The sequence below is a fragment of the Miniopterus schreibersii genome, assembly GCF_964146895.1.
Source record: "Miniopterus schreibersii genome assembly, chromosome: 4".
In the NCBI taxonomy this organism is placed as follows: Eukaryota; Metazoa; Chordata; class Mammalia; order Chiroptera; family Miniopteridae; genus Miniopterus; species Miniopterus schreibersii.
Genome location: NC_138105.1, coordinates 70864427 through 70883735, shown reverse-complemented (window position 1 = coordinate 70883735; position 19309 = coordinate 70864427). Strand labels below are relative to the sequence as shown.

Here is a 19309-nt window from a genome sequence, read left to right as displayed (position 1 = left end):
CACCTCTTCTCTTGGATGATTTTAATCTGCATCAGTTCACTGTAATAAACTGTAACTGTAAGTTTAATAGCATTTCTGAATTCTGTGAATCCTTCTAGCAAACTATCAAACCTGAGGATGGTCTGAAGTACCCCTGAATTGCAATTACTGTCAGAAGCGAGGGTGAGCTTGGGTACTTCCCTAAATTCACACCACCCCACACAAGGAGCAGAAGTGGCATGGGGGGAGGGTATGAACTCATATTCTGGAAGAAATCACTGAGCCTGACTCCACCACTTCCCAGATGACAGGCCAGGTATATCCGTTGGCCCAGGTCTTCTCACAATGTGGCCCAGGAATCAGCAGCACCAGAAACACATGGCAGTTGTTCAGATGCAAATTATGGCCACCCTACCTCCAGGCCTGCTGAATCAGGATCTCGGGGTAAAGCCAGGAGCCTTTGGACCTACGCACCCACCAGCAATTCTGATGCACACTCTTTTGGGCAGACACCCCTATAGTCTTCCCAGGCCTCAGTTCCCCAATCTGTAAAATGGGCACCCAAAGCCCAGGGCTGTGCTGTGAAGATTCCTGCGCAAGGAATGTTTGTGAAGGAAGTGCTGGGCATGGCACTGTGCACAGTGAGGGCACCACCAGGAGGGTCCTCCTCATTATCATCTAGGAAACTACCCAGGATTGTGTGAAAATGAAAGAGCACACCCTGGGCAGGCCCAGTTCTCAGTGGGGTCGCATCGTCATGTCAGTGCCCATCATGTGCCTTGTGGGGACTGAAAGCTTGGACTGATGGGTTTAAATCCCAGCTCAACCACTCCCTGGCTGGTGGCTTTGTCTACTCACTGACCACCTCTGTGCCTGTTTCCTTCCCTAAGGAGCTGACAGCTGCCACCTCATGGAACCAGGATGAGGGACAGATGCAGTGGATGCAGTAGCACACAGTGAGACAACAGGGTGCCAATTACTGTTACGATGATTAGCCCAGCCAGGACAGCTCAGCGGTTGAGCATCTACCTATGAAGCTGGAGAGCACGGTTTGATTCCCAGTCAGGGCACATGCCTGGGTTGCAGGCTCAACCCCCAGTAGGGGGCAGCAGGAGGCAGTTGATCAATGACTCTCATCATGGGTGATTCTATCTCTCCCTCTCCCTCCTCTCTCTGAAATCGATAAAATCATGTTTTTTTTAAAAAGATGATTAAGGCAGCAGTCCTGCAGGACAGAGTGGGCTTGGCAGGGTCCAAGCCTGCCGCGACAGCCATCTTCCCTGGTCCCAGCCAGGCCTTGCTGGGTGCCAGAGGGAAGTGGGGATGCACAGAGTGGCACAGAGACTCCAATGTGGGGACAAGTGTCATTTGTAAATGAAGGGAAGGTACCAGTGCATAATGGTAGCAGAGCTAAACAGACCTCTTTCCTAAGATTTGGAACCTCCACTGTTGGCTGGGGACCCATGGCAGCTAGGCCCCTGAGGTTTTCTAGGGTGAGTTGTCCCACTTGGGGGAAAGTTTTACATGTGTTCCTCTAGCACCATCTGCTTCCACAGCTAATTTTAGCACTTCTTGGGTCTGGGAGGCAGGCCGGGGGTGGAGGGCTGGCTCAGATGGGTCCAGGGGGTGGAAGCAGCCCCTCCTGGACCAGCTGGGGCTATGGGGCAGGACCCGAATGGGCAGAGAACTCGGGCACTGGGGAAGCAGAGGGTGCCTGCTGGCCAAAGCAGTGCCAAGGCCCTGGGCATGGTTGAATAAAGCCCCTCCCCTTCTATGGCTTTCTAAAGGTGGGGCTATATGATGGGGCATTGGGAAGCAGCGCCCACTGCCAGTGCCCTCCAGACAGGGCTGGGAGAGGTGGGCAGGGGGCATGCCTAGAGCAAGAGGCAAGGCCAGCAGCTCCCTTCTCCCTGCCTCCCTCCTTGCTCTGCCCTTGACCGCCATGGGGACCATAACTGAGTAACTGGTGAGGGTAGACAGGCTGGCTTGGGGGCACAGGATCCCGGGGCCGGCAGAGGGCTAAGCCGGGTAATTAGTTGTTTTTAAATAAATGTCAACGGGCACATGCTTTAATTAAGCCTCTTCCCAGTGAGAGCCGGAAAGATGTAATCACAGACACACGGACAGACACAGACACACACCACGAGCCTCAGCTGACCAGGAAAGCCTGTACCAATCCCAGGGTGCCACAGGCTGCACCCCAGGCTCTTGGACCCCTCAGTGTTGTTGGGGGTGTGTGACCACCAAGTCTTCCTCTCGCCTGGTTCGTCTGAGGTGTGGGTGGGGTGGGGACTTCAACAAGTAGTCCAGAGGTATTTCAATGTTCTACCCACCCTCCTGGCTGAGTTTTGGAGGCATGGCCCCAGGAGCACCTACCTTGGGTAGCCGAGGTGACCAGGACAGCGGTGATGCAGAGACTCCACAGCACAGCAGCCAGGCGGGCCATGGCAACGGCCAGGGGCGTTTTCGGGGCTCTCAGTGGCTTGTGCAGGGGTCTTTGCCCCGCATTACCAGGTGGGCACCACGGCCTGGCCCACCAGCCTGGGGAGGACAGGAAGAGTGAGGTGGGAGCCATCCCTCAGGCCCAGAAGGGGCTTTTGGGCCACTCCCTCCTGCTGGTGGCCAAGGGGATCTGTCCTGAAGGCCAGAGAAAGGCCATTCCCTGTCCAGCACCTCCACTGACAGAAGCCACACCCTCTAGCCAGAGGCTGCCCCCATCCAGGGCCTCTGGCTCATACTACGCCCACCCCTGCCCCAACAGACAGAACAGCCCCCTTCTGGGGACAGGGGCAAACTCATCAGGATGTCACCAGGCAGGCCTCAGACCCCCTACATCCTGGGGAAAGGGATCCTCTGGAAGCCTCTTCCCCATTCTGAAGTCCAGACCCTGCCCATTGGTCCTCCAGCCTAGATTCCTCAGCCAGCAGAGCATCCAGGGTGGGGAACCCCCGCATCCTGGCTCAACTTGCAGCCTCCCCCTCAGGAACATGGGCAGGAATCCAGGCCCCGCCCCCAGCCCGCACTTCCTGTCTCTCTCACTCTGGTAGCTACTTAGAATCCAGCTGGCTGGCACCACAAATAGGGCACCAGGGACAACTGAGTCCCCTCTTTCCAGGGGATTCTGGAGGTAAGCTGGAGACAGGCACGCGGGGAGAGGGAAATGCAGCCCCCTTGAGGGCCAGGGAGGGTTATGGAAGGGGCGGGGGTTGTGTGCCCTCCCCTGCAGTCCCCCCACTCCTGCCTGCTCATCCCCATCACAGGGGCTACTACTCCATCCAGCACAGAGTGAAGTTCTGACCCTTTATCTCCTCCCTCACAGTCACTCCTTCCCACTTCTCACTGCCTCGGTTTCCCTTGGATGCTCTTCAGGTTGCATGCCCAGATCTTTACTCTTAGCCATTTGTTGTATCTACACCCAGTTCACCACGTGTGGCCCAGGCCCAGAAGCACCAGTCTGGCCAGGAACTTGCTAGAAACGTCTTCTGGGGAGGGCCAGCACCTGTGTTTTAACCAGCCCTATAGTGTATGAACACCTTCTTGGTCCTCTCCTACTGTCATCCCAGCCTGTCCCAAATCTCAATACAACCACCCATCCAATACTTTCCCAATCTCTTATTTCCAGCCTAGGATCTCTCAACAGAGCCCCAACTACTGTTTCTCCCCTGAACACCCAAATGAAAGCCTACCTACTGGCCCAGTTAGCTCGCTGACCCGGTGTCTGCTCAGGTCCCCTCTGCCTCCTGCTATTCCTCCACCACACCAAGCCCTCCTCCTCCAGGGCCTCACTTTCTCTAGGATTATCTCCCCCCACCCCCCCACCCCGTTATCCACATGGCCACTCCCTCTGCTCCCTCGCCTCCTTTAGGCCTTTTTTCAAATGTAACTTTCCTGTGTATGGAATGGCCCTGCACAGGCAGGGATCATTGGGTTGTTTTGCTCCAAGCCCCATCCCCAGCATCTACAACAGGCCCAGCACACAGTAGTGAATATTTTTGTTGAATGAATCTCAGACTACAACCTAGGAATCTTCCTCAATTCCTCGCCTCTTCCCTCCCCTTCATAAACTCCATCAGCAATCCTGTGGACTCTACCTCCAAATGATCTCACCAATCTGCTCATTTCTGGTCCTCAATGCCACCACCCAGGAACAAGCAAAGCCACTATCCTACTGCACATGGACACTGTCCTCACCTCCTCCTCCCGGCCTCCATGCCTGCCCTCCACTCTGTGCTAAGGAATCATTTAATGACATAGATCCCTCTGCTCTCCACTGGGTTCTCCATTCCACACCTGGGTCTAGAGGCTCCTGGTGATCTGGGGCCACCAGGTTCTCCAACCCTTCCATTCCTAGAATGCTCCAGCCCCCTTTTGCCCAACCCTCCCCCCAACCCCCAGCCTTTGCCTGGGCTGTTTCCTCTGCCTGAAACACTCTCCCAGGATCCCGCACACCCGCTGCAGCTCTGTTCAGGTCTCCCTCTGCTCTCACATGAAATGGGACAGTACCTTCACAGTACAGCCCTGAATTCCCGTGCCCCATCCCTGTAGCAGCTCTCTGACCCTTCCCCACCCCACAGCACGAAATCTCTCTTCTACTACCCAAAACTGTCTCCTCCTGCAACCCTGACCAGACACAGCCTGTAGCACTTTCCGTTCATTTCACAGTATTTTACAATTTTTCATTGGGGGAAGGGCATTCCTCGCCACCTCATTTCTCACCCCCACCCCACTTCCGAGCCTCAATCCGGTTCAGGAGAGGCACTGACCCCAGGCTGATAGACACTCCCCTCCTTGGCTCTCCCTGAGGCACTTAAACTGGATAGCAGCAGGTTAATGCTGGGGAGGCTGGGATGCCAGGCTCTGAGGACAGCCAACCCATGTGGGTGTGGATCTCGACTCTGCCATTTATATGCTGTGTGACCTTCAGCAGGTCCTTTCCCCTCTACCAACCTAGTTCCCTAAGTAGCCTGAATCTGCAGGGTTCTGATAAGGACAATGGTCTACATACACACACCAGCTGGGACCCATCAGAGGGTGAGCACTGCGTGAGACAGGGAGCATCCATCTGAGGGGGTGGCTCCTCTCCTTCCTCCTAGGCTGCACCCCAGGACCCTGGGACCCCAATTGGAGTCCCCAGGCCTCCTCCCTGTCCTTGCCTACATCTCTGGGATCCCAACCCCCCTTGTTGCTTTAGCCACCATTTATACTGTGATGACTGCCACATTTGAGTTCCAGCCCTGCCTCTCCCCACTGTCTACACCTCCACTGGAGTCTCCAACACACCTTCAGCCTGACCAGACCAAAACAAAGCGCCCGCATCAATCAGCCCATGGTCCCACCATCCTCTCCAGCCCTCTGGCCAAAACCTCGGGAGTCAAAATCTTTTGGCTCTTCTGTCCTTCAGCCCTCACATCCAGCTCAGGAGCAAGTCCTGGGTCTGTGCCTCCAGAACATTCAAGTGTCCATCCATCCTTAGCAGCTACCCTCCAGACCTGGGCTCACCATCTACCCCAGATGGACCTGACTTCTTTCCTACTATACTCCAGCCCCTCTTACTCCTACACTCCAGGCTCCCCCAGCAAACAGAGAGGCCTTTTAAAAAGTTATGGTTTCAAATATATGTAACATAAAATTAGTCATTTTAACCATACAATTCAGTGGCATTAATTATATTCTCAACGCTGTGCCAGCACCACCATGATCTATTTCCAAACTTCATCACCCCAAACAGAAACTCTGTGCCTATTAAGCAAAAACTCCTCCCCCTGTCCAGCCCCTAGTAATTACTAATCTGTTTTCTGTCTCTATGGATTTGCCTGTTCTGGACATTTCATATACATGGAATCATACAACACTGTGTTTGGCTTCTTTCACTCAGCTTGATGTTTTTGAGGTTCATTTGTAGCATGTGCCAGAGCCTCCTTCCTCTTTACGGTTGAGTAATATTCCGCTGTATGGATGGATCACATTTGGTTTATCCATTCATCCAAAGATGGATGCTGGGTTGTCTCCACAGAGGGGTCTTTTCAAAGACAGTCTGGACAGATCACTCCCCAGCTTAAACCCCTGCAACAGCTCCGGTTCCACAGCCCATGAGACCACACATGCTCTGACTCCTGCCCCTCGCCCCATGCTCCAGCCACCCAGTTCCCACCACAAGGCCTTGGCCTGTGTCCCCAGCTCTGCATCCCTTAGACCTCAGCTCAGATGTGTACTCCTCAGAGGTCCGGACAGGCCTCCAACACCCTGTATCACAGTACCTTGTAGTCAGTGCCTGCCCATCCAGCCCCCGCCATCCTGTGACCTCCTGTGTCCCGTTTTACTCTTTGTAAAATGGGAATACCTCATAGGACAGCCACGCAGTAAGATGAACTCATACACGTGAAACACTTAGGGTCGTGCCTGGCCTCTCCCTGACACTAGTGAGTGCAAAGTGTCCCCTGCAGTAATTGTCACCTCTGTCACCACCCATCACGTCTCTGCCATGTGACTTTACCTTTCCACTCATGGATTTCTTTTGTACCCCCAGGAGAATGTAAGTTCCTGAGACTGTCTCCTAGCACCTAAACATGCGGTAGATCTTCAAATATTTACTGAATGAACCAAGGTGAGTGCCTAAGGATGGTGGTGGGGGCAGCTAGAAATGGGGCATCTGTCCTGTGACCTGGGGCCAAGTGCAGCCCACAATGGCTAGGCACCAATGCCTCAGGGGCACAAAAAGTGTTCCCCAAGGGCTGCCTGCTGCTCCTGAGGACCCTCCCTGAAGCAGCTCTCCCAGGAAGCCCCAGGCACACCCAGAACCGGCCCCACCTCAGGAGCTGAGGATTGTGGTTCCCATTCGTTCCCTTCCCGGCCTGACTGTGCCCACCCACACTGGAGAGTTTCATATGCCACCTGATACCCATCTAGGTGGGGAGGCCAGGCGTGGGTATGTGGGAGCCACCAGGGAGATCCAGGCCTGACCATCCCTGAGGCCTTCAGAGGGGTTATTACAGATTGATATTTGTCCTCCCCCAAAAAGATATGTTTGAGTCCTATCCTCCAGGACCTCGGAATGGGACCTCATTTAAATGAAGTAATCAAGTTACAACAAGGTCATTAAGGTCAGCCCTAACCAGTAGGACTGGTGTCCTTATAAAAAGGAAAATTTTGGACACAGACATGTGAAGATGGAGGCAGAGTCAGGGTGATGTTTCTACAAGCTAAGGGAAACCAAGGACTGTGGCAGCCACCAGAAGCCAGGGAGAGGCCTGGGATAGAGGCTAGCCTCAGAGCCCCAGGAGGCACCAACCCTGACAACATCCTGGTCTTGGACTTCCGACCTCCAGAACTGCGAGACAATACATTTCTAATATTAAAGCCACCTGGTCTAGGGTACTTTGTCACCTCACCCCTGGGAAAGTCACATAGGGGTCTGGACACATGGAGGTGGGAGGCAGGACCCTGAGCCACACAACTTCAGGGAAACTTTCCCAAACTGAGGGCAGTGGAGAGCTGCTTCGATCTCCAGTGCTCGAACCCCGGAGATGCCAGCACAGCAGCTGACACCATGCCCTGTGCAGAGTACTGTGCACATGTGCCTCATTTAAGCCTCATGAGAACTGAGTAAAGGGGGAGTATCCACATTTTATACATGAGGAAGTGAGGTCCCAGGGGTACTCAACTGGTAAGGGGCTTACAACCCAGGCAGGCTGGTCCCCTAGGCTGGGCACTGAGAACTGGGGAGACCCTGCAGGCCAGAAGAGCCCCCCTTTAGGCCCCTACTGCATTTGTGTGAGTCAGTTGAACCCACGGGAAATAGGGCTCACTGCCCTCATGCTGAGAGGGACTGGACCCCAGGCCTGTCCGACTACCTGGTTGGGCAGGTAGCCCACCTGCCTCACACCTGCCTTGGTGTTTGTGCCTAAGCACCTGATCCCCATGTCAGTCTCAAGTCAAGGGGTGGAGGGGTACAGCGGGCAACCCAGGCTCTGTCCTCAGGTGCCCTGGGATGGGGCAGGGCAGGTGACAGGAGGAGAACAGGCTGCTGGAAGAGAGGGGGCGCCTCCAGTTTGCCCTAGAGTGCAGTTGCCATAGCAACTCTCTGCACTCAAGTTGGTGGGAGTCTGAGTGCCTGGCAGAGGGGTGTGTGTTTAACAATGGAGCTCTGAGCCCCTCACTAACCCCCTCCACACAGCATCTCCTGTCTCCTGTTCCCTCCTCAGCAGATTAAGTCCTCCCCAAACCCAGCAGCCTGAGAGCCCAGTACACAGGCCCTCCTCCTCCTCCAGAAAGTCTTCGCGCATGACAGTGAGGAAGGGGCAGGCCCTGGGTCCAAATCTGTTGTGCTGCCTTGGGTAGGGCTCTTGGTCTCTCCGAGACCATTTCCCCATTCCTACTCCAGACTAACAGAACTACCTCACACAGACAGAACAACTGCCCAGAGAGTGCCCAGAACATGGCCCTCCTTCAGGAAGGGAACTGTGGGCCCAGGAAGGGCAGGATCCCTGCCAAACATTCATCTTCCTATCTTCCCACATTTCAGCATCGGGCTACTGACCCTCCCAAGCTGAGCATAACTGTACAGTCATCCTGGACCCCTCTTCTCCTCTCACCCCCATATCCAACACCAGCAGCTCCTGTGGTCTCCATTTCAGAATCTGTTCACTTCTCCCTACCCCTTGGCCACCTCCAGTTCCATTTTTTCTCCCCCTGCACCAGTTTGGTGGCCCTCTCCCAGGTCTCCAGGCTCCTGTTCCCACTGCCCAGTTTGTTTCCCCCATAGCTTGTTTCCCCCACAGTAGCCAGAGGGAGCCTATGAGCACCTGAGTATAGGCATGTCCCTCCAAAGCCTCACTCAGACCAACAGTCCAAGTCCTCTTGCAGCCTATGAGGCCTGCAAGGCCCTGCCCACTCTGCCCTGTCCCCTCCTTGCCCTCACCATCTGGCTTGCTCAGCTCCCATTTTCCTAGTGGAAAACACCAGGCATAGTCCCACCTCAGGGCCTTTGCACAGGCTGTTCATTCTTCCCCAACCACCCCAACAGCTCCTCTTTTGCCTCCTTCAGGCCTTTACTCAAACACCACCTGCTCAGGAAGGCCCTGCTGGCCCCAGCATTCCTACATCCCATTCTGGCTTTTTTTTTTTTAATCCCACTGCACTCATTGCTAGCACACCAGCCATGCATTTTACTTATTTGCAAACACTCCTGGGTGGGGTTTGCCTGTCTTGTAAGTTTTAAAAGACCACTCTGGCCCAGCCTGCGTGGCTCAGTGGTTGAGCATCAACCTATGATCCAGGAGATTGCAGTTCGATTCCCTTTCAGGGCACATACCGGGGTTTTGGGCTCTATCCCCAGTAGGGGGCATGCAGGAGGCACCTGATCAATGACTCTCTCAAATGACACCCTCTCCCTTCCTCTCTCTGAAATCAATAAAAACATATTAAAAAAAAAAAAAGATCACTCTGGCTGCTGAGTGGCACTGGACTGCAAAGAAATAGGGGCTGTTCAAAGTAACCCCTTCCCCCAGAGGCCTCCTCCCTGGTCTCCCCCCGCCTCTATTTGCCACTCCCACTCTATCCAATCTCCACTGTGTAGCCAGAGTGATATTTGCAAAATGAAAACCCAATCATGTCCCTCCCTGCCTGCAATCCTCCCTATTGCCTCAGTGTCCTAACATAGTGTCTCAGGCCCTGATTTCTTGCCACTTTGTCATCACCTGCTCTACTCTGTCCTCCCAAGGTGCCTGTTCTGTCTCCAGCCCCCAACTCTCTCTCTCTCACACACATACACAGTGCTGGGACTCCCACCCTCTCTCTCTCCCAAAAGCTCTGCCTACTAGGACTGCATTGGTCTTCTCCATACCCACATTTGCAGCACACTGGCCCTCCACCTTTTGCTCCCCAAAACAGATTTGGACTCTGCTGTTGATCGGTCGTCTTTCCCTCCCACTGAGGACTCCACATGGGAAGTTCCGTCGTGGTTGCCTGGGGCTCTGTTGCATCCCCAGCCCTGGGCCAGGAGAGTATACTTGTTAATTTGTTTAATGAACTAAGACAAAATAAACCCAGAGAACAGATCTTCCATTCAGTGGATAGTACCCAGTTCCCACCGAGTCACAAGTGTTTTGGGGGAAAATAAGCCAGAAGGACAGAGATTTAGGGGGTGGTATAGATAGGGAATGCCTCGCTGAGAAGGTGACATTTTGCCAGAGGTCTCAGGGAGGTGAGCCATCTAAGTACCTGGGGAAAGAGGATCCTAAGTAGCAGGAACAGCATGTGCAAAGGTCCTGAGGCACGATGTGGAGAGTAGCTTTCTGCCAGCTGGGTGAGAGAGTGGGAGAGTGGGAAAAACAAAGGGGGGGTTACAGGGCAGACCATACAGGGCCTTGCAGACCTTGGGAAAGGCCTGAGCTTTTTTCCCAGTGAGATGGGAGCCATGGAGGTTCTCAGTAGCGAGAGGTGGGACCTAACTCAGGTGTTCACATGGCAAGGGGTGATTAGACTGTGTGTGGGGTGGGGTGGGCTGGAGGGCTGGAATGACAGTGGTGGGTGCTCCCCACCCCCACCCTCTTCTTTCCTTCCTGTCTACCCACTGTGAAAACTAGAAACCTGCAGTTTCTCCCATCTCCCCTTTCCTCTGCCCTCCAGTCAATCATCCACAAAGTCATGTCAGCTCAGATTTGAAAACCCCATACCAGCCCATCTCTAATGTCTCCAGGCCCCCACTGGAGCCTTCACCTCAACAGGTGCAGTGGCCTCCTCTTCCTGCTGGCCTCCTGGACTCCCTTCCTGCCCTCTGCAGTGCTCTTCCACAGCAGCCAGAGGGAGCTTATGCTGGATATTCAGACCATGTCCTGTGGGCCTTGATCCCTCCACAGGTCTTCTCATTCCAAGGACAAATAGAAACGCAAACTCATAAACTCAGTCCTTTGGCCCCCTAGACCAGCCTCCAGTCTCGGCTTGGCATGCCCAGCCATGAACAGCACCTTTCCTTTAACCCTTTGAGCCACCACCTTCCTTCTGACCTCAGGGTGGGCCCCTCCCTCTCTCTCCTTCCCCTCCACTTTATCCTTCTTTCCCCCTCCAGGCCACAGCTGAGAAGTCCCCTCCTCCAGGAAACCCTTCCTGACTTGCAGGCTGGCCAGGAGCCTCCTCTGTGCTCCCCGCCACCAAGGGTGGTACCACAGTGCCCTGTGGTCTATTTCCCCATCAAGCTATCTACTGCCGGGTCCTAGGCTTCCCACGCCAGGCTGAAGTCATAGAAGCCAGAGCCAGAATCAGAGGGCATGAAAGAGTTTCTGGGCCCTCTGCTGCCACCAGATGTTGGCAGTGAAGAGGCAGGGTAGGGGGGCAGAGAAGGAAGGGAGGGGGAGCCAGTGCCGGCTTCCCATGCATGTTTGAGCCAGTAAGGAAGTCAGTGTGATCGGTGGGGAGTGAGCACACAAGAGTAGGAGGTGAGGGCAGGGAGTCTGCACTAAACTCACCCCAAATGGGGCTGCCCCTCTGCTGATGAGGGTGCATCCACAGGTGCCCCAACCTGCATTACCAAGGGCAATTTGGGGGTGCTCTATGGCAGGAGTTGACCACCTATGGCCCGGTCACCACCTGTTTTTGTACAGCCAGTAAGTTAAGAATGGTTTTGCCACTTTCAAAGGGTTGAGAATAGGCAGAGGAAGAAAATGCAACAGAGTTGGCAAGTGGGCCACAAAAGTCCCCAATATTTACTATCTGGCTCTTCACAGAAAAAGTCTGCAAATCTCTGATCTAGAGCAGTGCTTCTCAACCTGGGGTGGGGGTGGAGATTGTGGGGGAGAGGGGACCAATTTTGCCCCCAACCCCAACCATTTGGCAATGGAAACATTTTTAGGTGTCACCACTAGGGCGTGTGTGTGGAGGGGGTGCTACTGGTATTTAATGGAAGGTGGCCAGGGATACTGTTAAAAGTCCTATGATGCACAGGACAACCCCCTACAAAGAATGATGTGACCCCAATGTCAGGACTGTCATGGCTGAGAGACTCTGTCCTGGGCCCCTCACCTGCCTGCACCACCTCACCTGCCTGTACCACCTCCTCATCAATGGACAGGAGCCCTACCTGACTTCCTGGGTATCTTTAGACTCTTAGGGAGGGGCCCTTGTATTTTTAGCTTTGGGGGGCAGGGTTATATTTAGCCTCCATATCTATTTATTAAAATTTTCATCTTCCCCAAATTTTGTTGGGGGGATGGCAGGTGGCCTCTACTTGGCTATTTCCTCAGGGCCAGGGCAGACCAAAAAAATAGGTCCCATCTCATGAGAGAGAGACTAGGTCAGTGCCCTGAGAGGAGGTGGAGGAGAGGCTGCTCAGGCTTTGACCTTGGGGCTCCTATCCCTGGCAAGGGAAGGGGGCCCCCACATTCCTCCTCTGAGCTCTAAACTCTATAGCACAAACAGCCGCACAGGGAAACTACCTGCCCACTCAGACACCCTCAGCCACAAGTACCATGAGGTCAGCTCAGGGACAGGGTGTCCAGGTGTGCCAGGAGCCAGGTGCAGAGCTGGTCTAACCTAGCCTCTGGCAGGCAGTCTTCAATTCCCCCAAGGGGTCCAGGGCAATGGGAAGCTCTAGCCATGGGCAACCATGGGAGTCACCCAGAGGTCTCTGGTCCATTATGAGACCCCCTCCCATTCACTCAGGTGGGATTTCTGGAACACCTACTGTGGGCCAGGTATGAGTCTAGGCACCTGGGATCCAAAAACCAACCAAGTAACAAACTCCCTGAGCATTTGGATCCTGGTCAGGGAAACAAACGGTAAACAAACAGGATAAATCAGGAAATTATAGTGTGGGAAAAGCCATCTGTGCTGCACTGGCTGGTGTTGCTCAGTGGTTAGAGCGTCAGCCGGAGCACCGAAGGGTCGTGGGTTCAATTCCTAGTCAAGGGCACATACCTAGGTTGCGGGTTCACAACCCATAGGTGTCTCTCTTACATGGATGTTTCTCTCTCCCTCCCTCCCTTCCACTCTTTCTGAAAAGGAATGGGAAAAAATATCCTCTGGTGAGGATTAACAAAAAAATCCACAAGAAAAAAAAAAGCCATCCATGCTATGGAAAGTCAGGAGGTGAGTGAAAGGCTGCAATTTTAAATAGGCTGCATGGGGTAAAACTTACTGGGGAGGTGACAGTTCAAGCAGGTGAGGGAGTAAATGCCTTACTTTTTGAGGTCTCAGGTGGAAGGACAGTGCAAAGGTCCTGGAGTAGAATCATGCTTTGTATGTTGGAGGAGCAGCAAGGAGAGAGGGGGCAAAGGGGAAAGAGATGATGGGGAAGATTTCGCAGAGTTGGACCCCACGACACCCCATGCCTGGGGTGTGGTGCTGTAATGCAGGGGCTGCTGCGTCCCAAGTTTGAGACTGTTCCTCCCTAGCTGGGACAGTGGTTGCTCTGAAGGTGGAGACACAAACCTCATCCCCAACTCCCATGACATGAGCCACTGACTGAAGTCACTTATGTGTCACTAGATGGTGAGCTCCATGAGGGCAGGACCAGGGCACTGTCCCCACGGCGTTACCAGCATGGCACCTGGTGGAGAAGGCACTTGGCAAATCTGGTCACAGACTGTATAAAGAGGTGACCTGGCCTCATTCCAAGGAGCCCTGTATACACACACCTGGATACATACCTGCAGGTGCACATAGGATGCACACAGCTGCTCACACGTGGAGCCACACAAACACAGGGCAAGCCCTTCTGCAAAACTCAAACACCAACACACAGGAGGCCCCTATGAACATAGGGACAGCTTGATGACACATGGCCACATGCTGGTTCAGTCAGGTCACCACCCAAATCACTCACAAAATAGGTACGCACAGGTGCAAACAGACAGATGACGGACAAGACGGGATTTCTCCCACCCTTGGACCCCACTTTTCTCTTTCATTAGGGTGGCCAAGAGCCAGCCCAGGAGGGATGTTGGCTCAAGTATGTACTTCCAGGGTCACTGCAGTCAGGTCGTGGATCTAGACCCAGGGAACCCCCGCCTCAGGAGCCCCTTCCCCTTACCTCCCCACAGAGGGGCCTGGAGGAGGGGAAGTGTCTGGCTTCTGGAAATCTGATCCTTGAGAGGAGCCCACACAGAAACCCGAGCCTTCTGTGTCCTTGGCCACCCGTCTGACTGGAGAGGTAGGAGGGGTCAGAGACCATGATGGAGCTCCCGGTGGCCAGCAGATGGGGGTGGCAGGGATCCCACTACTGTTCCCCATTAGGGGTACCCACTTCAGGGCATAGTAGCACAACCTCCTGGGATCTGAAACCCAACCTCAGGTGCCCACACTGGGGCTGAAGCACCATACCATCTCACGTCAGCCTGGGGCACACAGGGAAGACAGACCCACAAGACACAGATACACACAGTCCTGCACACAGGTCTACCATCCTGAAGCCCAGACCTTGATGCAAACAGTCTCAGCTGAGCAGCCCAGGCGCCTGCCAGCCCCTCCCCAACATACCCACAGGGTCCTCCTTGAACTCCCCCAAGAGAAGGGGTTCCCCAGGGCAGACTGGGAATAGAACTGGGCTGAGTCTCCTGCCTTCCACCTCTTCCCTACAGGGCCCACAGCCCAGATGCGCTGGTCCCCAGCTCCTTGCCCTCCCCCCACCCTTGGCGCCATCTCCACACCCAAGGGCAGGCATCAGGGCACCAGTCAGTGATCAAGCCCTAAGCCAACTCCCCACTCCACGAGTGCGGGTTGGAACCAGCACCCAGTGGAGGGCAGGCCTACCAGGGCATCGGAGATCAGGAGTGACAAGCATGAGTTAGGCTGAGGCCTTGCAGGAGTCACTGAGATAGAGGAAGAGGAAGAGGAAGGTGGTGATGCCAGCAAGAGGGTTGGCACTTACATGTGCATGCGCATGTATGTGGCTCAGTGCATGGGTGCGATTACCGCCAGCCAGGGATCAAATTAGTTCCTTTTTCCTCTTTCCAGATGATTTTTCATCTCTGTAATTAATGGGCAAGTCAGTTCTGAACGGCATGGCAGGCAAATTGCTAGTTAGGAAAATCACGGATAATTTTCTCGATATGATAATGAAGGTTGTATTCCTTCTCTTATTCTCCCCCTTTTCATCCTACTTTTAAGTAATAAATTCAACATTAGTAGGAAGGGAGTGGGGAGGAAGGAGAAGTCAACTGGCCCCACAGCTGGGGACTGACCCAGGCCCACCTGGAGTCCTTAGCCCCTGGTCACTGGGCAGGCAGAGAGGATGACAGATGGGGACCCTCTGTGGGGCACCCTGCCACCCCAGTGATCAATTTAGGGTGCCAGGCCTAGGAGACCTGGTGAAGGGCAGGGAGCCAGCCCCAGGCTATTAGCCTGGGTGAAGAGGTTGAGTCTGGGGTCAGGTTACAAGCTCATGCCAGCCCCTGAGGTGCTGAAGAGGGAAGAGATAAAAGTCCTCTTTCCAAGCAGCATTTGAGGTTAACAGGCCCATAGCAGACACCTACACACTCAGGTGTCCCACACACCTGTACCCACATTGTCCAGCTCCCTCTTGACAGTGACTGCCACAGCAGTTAAGGAAACAGAGCAAGTCAAGAGAGGTACAGAGAGAAAGAGAGAGAGGCAGAGAGACGACCAGCCATCTTGGCAGCCATTTTGAACCCCTCCCCCTGCTCCCCTAGGCACACCACATGTTTGGATGTGGGCAGACAAACCCAGGCTCAGGGTCCTGCAGAAGCCAGGAAAAAAGGGGGCCCTGCCTCAAGACTGGGAGGGCAGGACACCCACACGGCTGCTCCGACTGGGGAGGAGAGGGCGCACCAGTAAGGTACAGTGAGGTGCTGGGCAGGGATGGGCTGGGGGCTGACCTAGACTGGAAGAGTTGGGACAGGGATGCGCATGGAGGCCATGTACAGTCAGGGTGCTGTCTTTAGATGGGGGCCAGGGGTGCACTGGAAGGCATTTTCTGGCCAGGCTGGAGCACACACAGCACTCCCAACCCTCTCCTGGCCCAAACTCCTGTCCCAGGACTCTCAGACCGGACGATGGCAATGAAAATCCCGAACACCTGGTGTCAGGGGAGGGCTCCTCCTCAAAGCCCGAATCCCAGTGGATCAATTCTGACAGCTTCCCTCGCTTAACCGAGTACCACGGAAAGAAGATGCCGCCGGGCTGCACCACTCCTCCTGACATCCGAGCCCAGACAGACCCCTCCCTAAATCCCGCGCCTCAGCTTCCCAAAGAAAAACAACCCCCCGCCCAGCATCCTGCGGTGCCAGCCCCGGACAAGGCTCCTCCGAGGCCCGGGGCCCGCGCGCAGCGCGCACACGCACCCTCCCGGCTCACACCCAGACACCTACACAAACAGGGCGCCAAGCACCCGCGCGCACACGCACCGGGGACACGCAGGGACCGCCGCGCCGCTTCCCCACAAAGGCTGGTGCGCGCGCGGGCACACGCAGCCACGCGCGGACACACTCGCGGTCCCCTCCCCCCGCAGGGTCCCGGAGGCCTCCCATCTGCACCCCGGAGCGCCTGCGGCTCCGTGGGGCCCGCTCCTCCCGGCCCCATCGCCGGTGGGGGTGAGGCGCGAGCCGCTCCCGACTCCCCTCCGGCTCTGCTGCGATGACCGTCGGCTCCAGAATCCCCTCCCCCTTCGCCGCCCAGACAGACCCTGGTTCCCATCCTCTCCCTCTAGGCCCGCACACCTGGCACAGGTGCGGCGTCTCTTTCGCCTTGGGCCAGCAGACACTCACCTGTCCAGCGCCGCTCTGAGCTGGGCCCTGCGCGTCCCTCCTGCGGCTCCGCGAACCCGGGCCCCCCGCCCGGCACATCTCCCGGAATCGGGCCGGGGGGGAAACAGATGAGGGGTGGCGGGGCGAGGGCGGCCTCCGTGTCCCCTCCTTCCTCTGGTCCAGCACCGCCGCCACCAACCCCCCCACCGCCAAAAAAAAAAAAAAAAAAGGCGGGTCACACAGCTCCAAAGGCGGCCCCCTCGCAGCGGTGGCGGCTCCGGGCTGGGGGCGAACGGGTCGGCGCCCCTCCTGGGGAGGGAGGCGGCGAGGCGGGGGCGGCGTCAGAGCTCCGGGGGCTGGGGAGAGGCGGAGCCGCCCGAGGCGGCGCCGGCCGCGGCCTGCATCTCCCCCGCAGCTTCGCGGCCCCGACGGAGGTGGCACGTGTGCGCCCAGGAGACTTCCCAGCCCCCCCGGACGGCGGCGGCGGCAGCCGATGGGTTAATGGGGCAGCAGGGGTGCCCCTGCAGCCCCCCGCCGCCCGGCGGCACAGCTCGGGGACCCACTCGGCCCCATCCGCCGGGGCCTCCTCGGCAGACGGCGGGGCGGGGGCGCCGCAGCGCCAACAGCTCCCGCGCCGACAGCTCGGGCTCCCCGCAGTGGCCGTGGGGGGCTCGGGTGGGGGGCGGTCGGCGCGGAGCCTGGCGGGGGCGCGGCTGGAAGCGGGCGCGGCGGCGTCGCGCCCCCGGGGCGGCCGGGGGGGGTGCGCCGGGCCGGGCCCGTGGGCACCGCAGGACGCGCGGACCGAGCGGGCGCCGGGCACCAGCAATGACAAGCCGCCTGTTCGCCCCGCTCCCGGGCGCACCAGCTCCGGGAGGGGGTGGCGGGAGCACGCAAAACCCGGCCCGGAGCTACAGCCCGGGACCAACCACCGCAACCTCCCCGGACGAACCAAGGGCCGACCCGAAAACCCGGGCTGGAGTTTTCTCCCCTTCGCCTCCTCCAGCCCCCCTGGGAAAGCGGTGAGAGGGAAGGCGAGGTCCCGGATCCCAGCGCTGGGACAGGGAGTGTAGGGCGGGGGGAGGGGGGGAGAGAAAGGCGCAAGTAAGACCCGGAGCGGATTTTGCCCGCAAGGAAGTAAAGGAGAGAAGAGCCCAAACAGGGGAGAAACGGGGCGATCTGGAAAGAGCATGGAAAACCCGGGTTGGATTAGAAACGGGGAGGTGGGGAGCTGCGACACAGCCAAAGGCACGCGGGGCACGCAAATTTCAGGCCGGACCCTTCCTCGAGAGACGGAGTAATGCGTCATGCCTAATGCAGTGGAAACAAGTAAGACCCGGTGTTGTGTTCCCGGACCTATGCTCGCAGGGGGCTCCAGGAGGGGGCCGCTCTGTTGCTGAGGAGGCGGATGCTACCCCCATCTTTTTGGCTGCGACGTGCAAGGGGGAGGGGCAAAAGGAGGGCTGGACTCGGGCAAGAAGGGACCTGGAGCGCTGGCTGCACCGGAGCGGGAAGGTAATAGCGGTTTCAGGATACTGGGGCGACGCGCCGGGCGTGCGTTGAGGGGGCTGCCACCCTGGGATACCAGACCTACAATAAAAGGCGAGGAAAGGCCGCAAAGCCAGGACTGGAGTAAGCAGGACGGGACAAGACCCTAGCAGAAGATCAGGGGCAACAGGACAAGGGCTCGGAGCTGACCGAGCAGCAGGGGCGGAGGGGAGTGTTAGGGGGAGGTTAGTATCTAGAAGAGCGTCAAACATCTAACTGGGGGGGGGGGGAGTGACGATTGAAAAAACTGAATTTTAGGTTCTTGGCAAGAGCAAAAACCCGCTACGGATTTCCACAACCTAGCAACTATACTGCAGCTAGTGGACTACAAGAAGTAAGGCAAGGAACCGGCGGGGTCCTAGGCATCTGGCTGAGTGAGTCCGGGGCTGAGGCTGCAGAGGGAGCCCCGCACCCCCTTTCCAGCCCGACCTGGCTTGGATCCCTTGAGCCACAGCAGTGACTGCCAAGACCCAGAGTGGGGGCTGTAAAGCCGGGCCCCAGGCCAAAAATAGGCACTTCAGCAAAAGAGACAACTCAGTGCAGGGTGGGGGCTGGGAGGAAATTGGAAGGGAGTAGAATCCTGGAGAGGGGAGTAGGAGCAAGTCCTGAGCAGTAAGATCCGGTGAGGACCTGGGGAGACCAGACCTGGAAGCCTTCCATTTTATGAAAGATGGGTGCAACTCTGGATGGGGAGGAGCAAATCCATGGCTTTGATCCTTGGGAAAAGGAGTCCATCCAAGTGAGGCCTAAAAAGTAAAGCAAAGTCCAAAGTAGGGGCTGGATCTTGGCGGACCCAGGGTGTGAGGAGGAGTTAGGCAGACAAATCAAGATTTGAATTATAGCTAAGGACGGGGAGGGGGGGCAAACCCAGCCTCTGTCTCCAGAGAAGAGCATGCATTGGCAACCAAGCTTGGTTCTGCAGAATGCGTGAGGAATAGGGAAAGAGTGTGGAAAAGGCAGTGTGGGAGGGGTTGGGTAGCAAATACACAAAATTTGGGACAGAACTGCATGAGAACTATGAGTATCTAAGAAAGCCTAAATTTATTAACTTGGCCTGTAAGGATTCCTTCTGAGACACATGTCCTGATGGC

General features: G+C 56.3%; 1 protein-coding gene across 2 annotated transcripts in view; it reads right to left on the bottom strand.

Annotated features, from left to right (window-relative positions):
• ADGRL1 (adhesion G protein-coupled receptor L1) overlaps nt 1-17598 on the bottom strand; it is a 41380-nt gene extending 23782 nt beyond the window's left edge. The window contains exons 1-2 of one of the 2 annotated variants that reach the window (XM_081137242.1): nt 16695-17598; nt 2356-2520 (exon numbers count right to left, since the gene is read on the bottom strand). In XM_081137242.1, coding sequence (XP_080993368.1) covers nt 2356-2425 — 70 coding nt within the window. In that variant the 5' untranslated portion in view covers nt 2426-2520; nt 16695-17598. The remainder of the gene's footprint in view (nt 1-2355; nt 2521-16694) is intronic. The other variant, XM_081137240.1, reaches the window with a different exon arrangement.
• Between the last annotated feature and the right edge of the window lie 1711 nt (nt 17599-19309).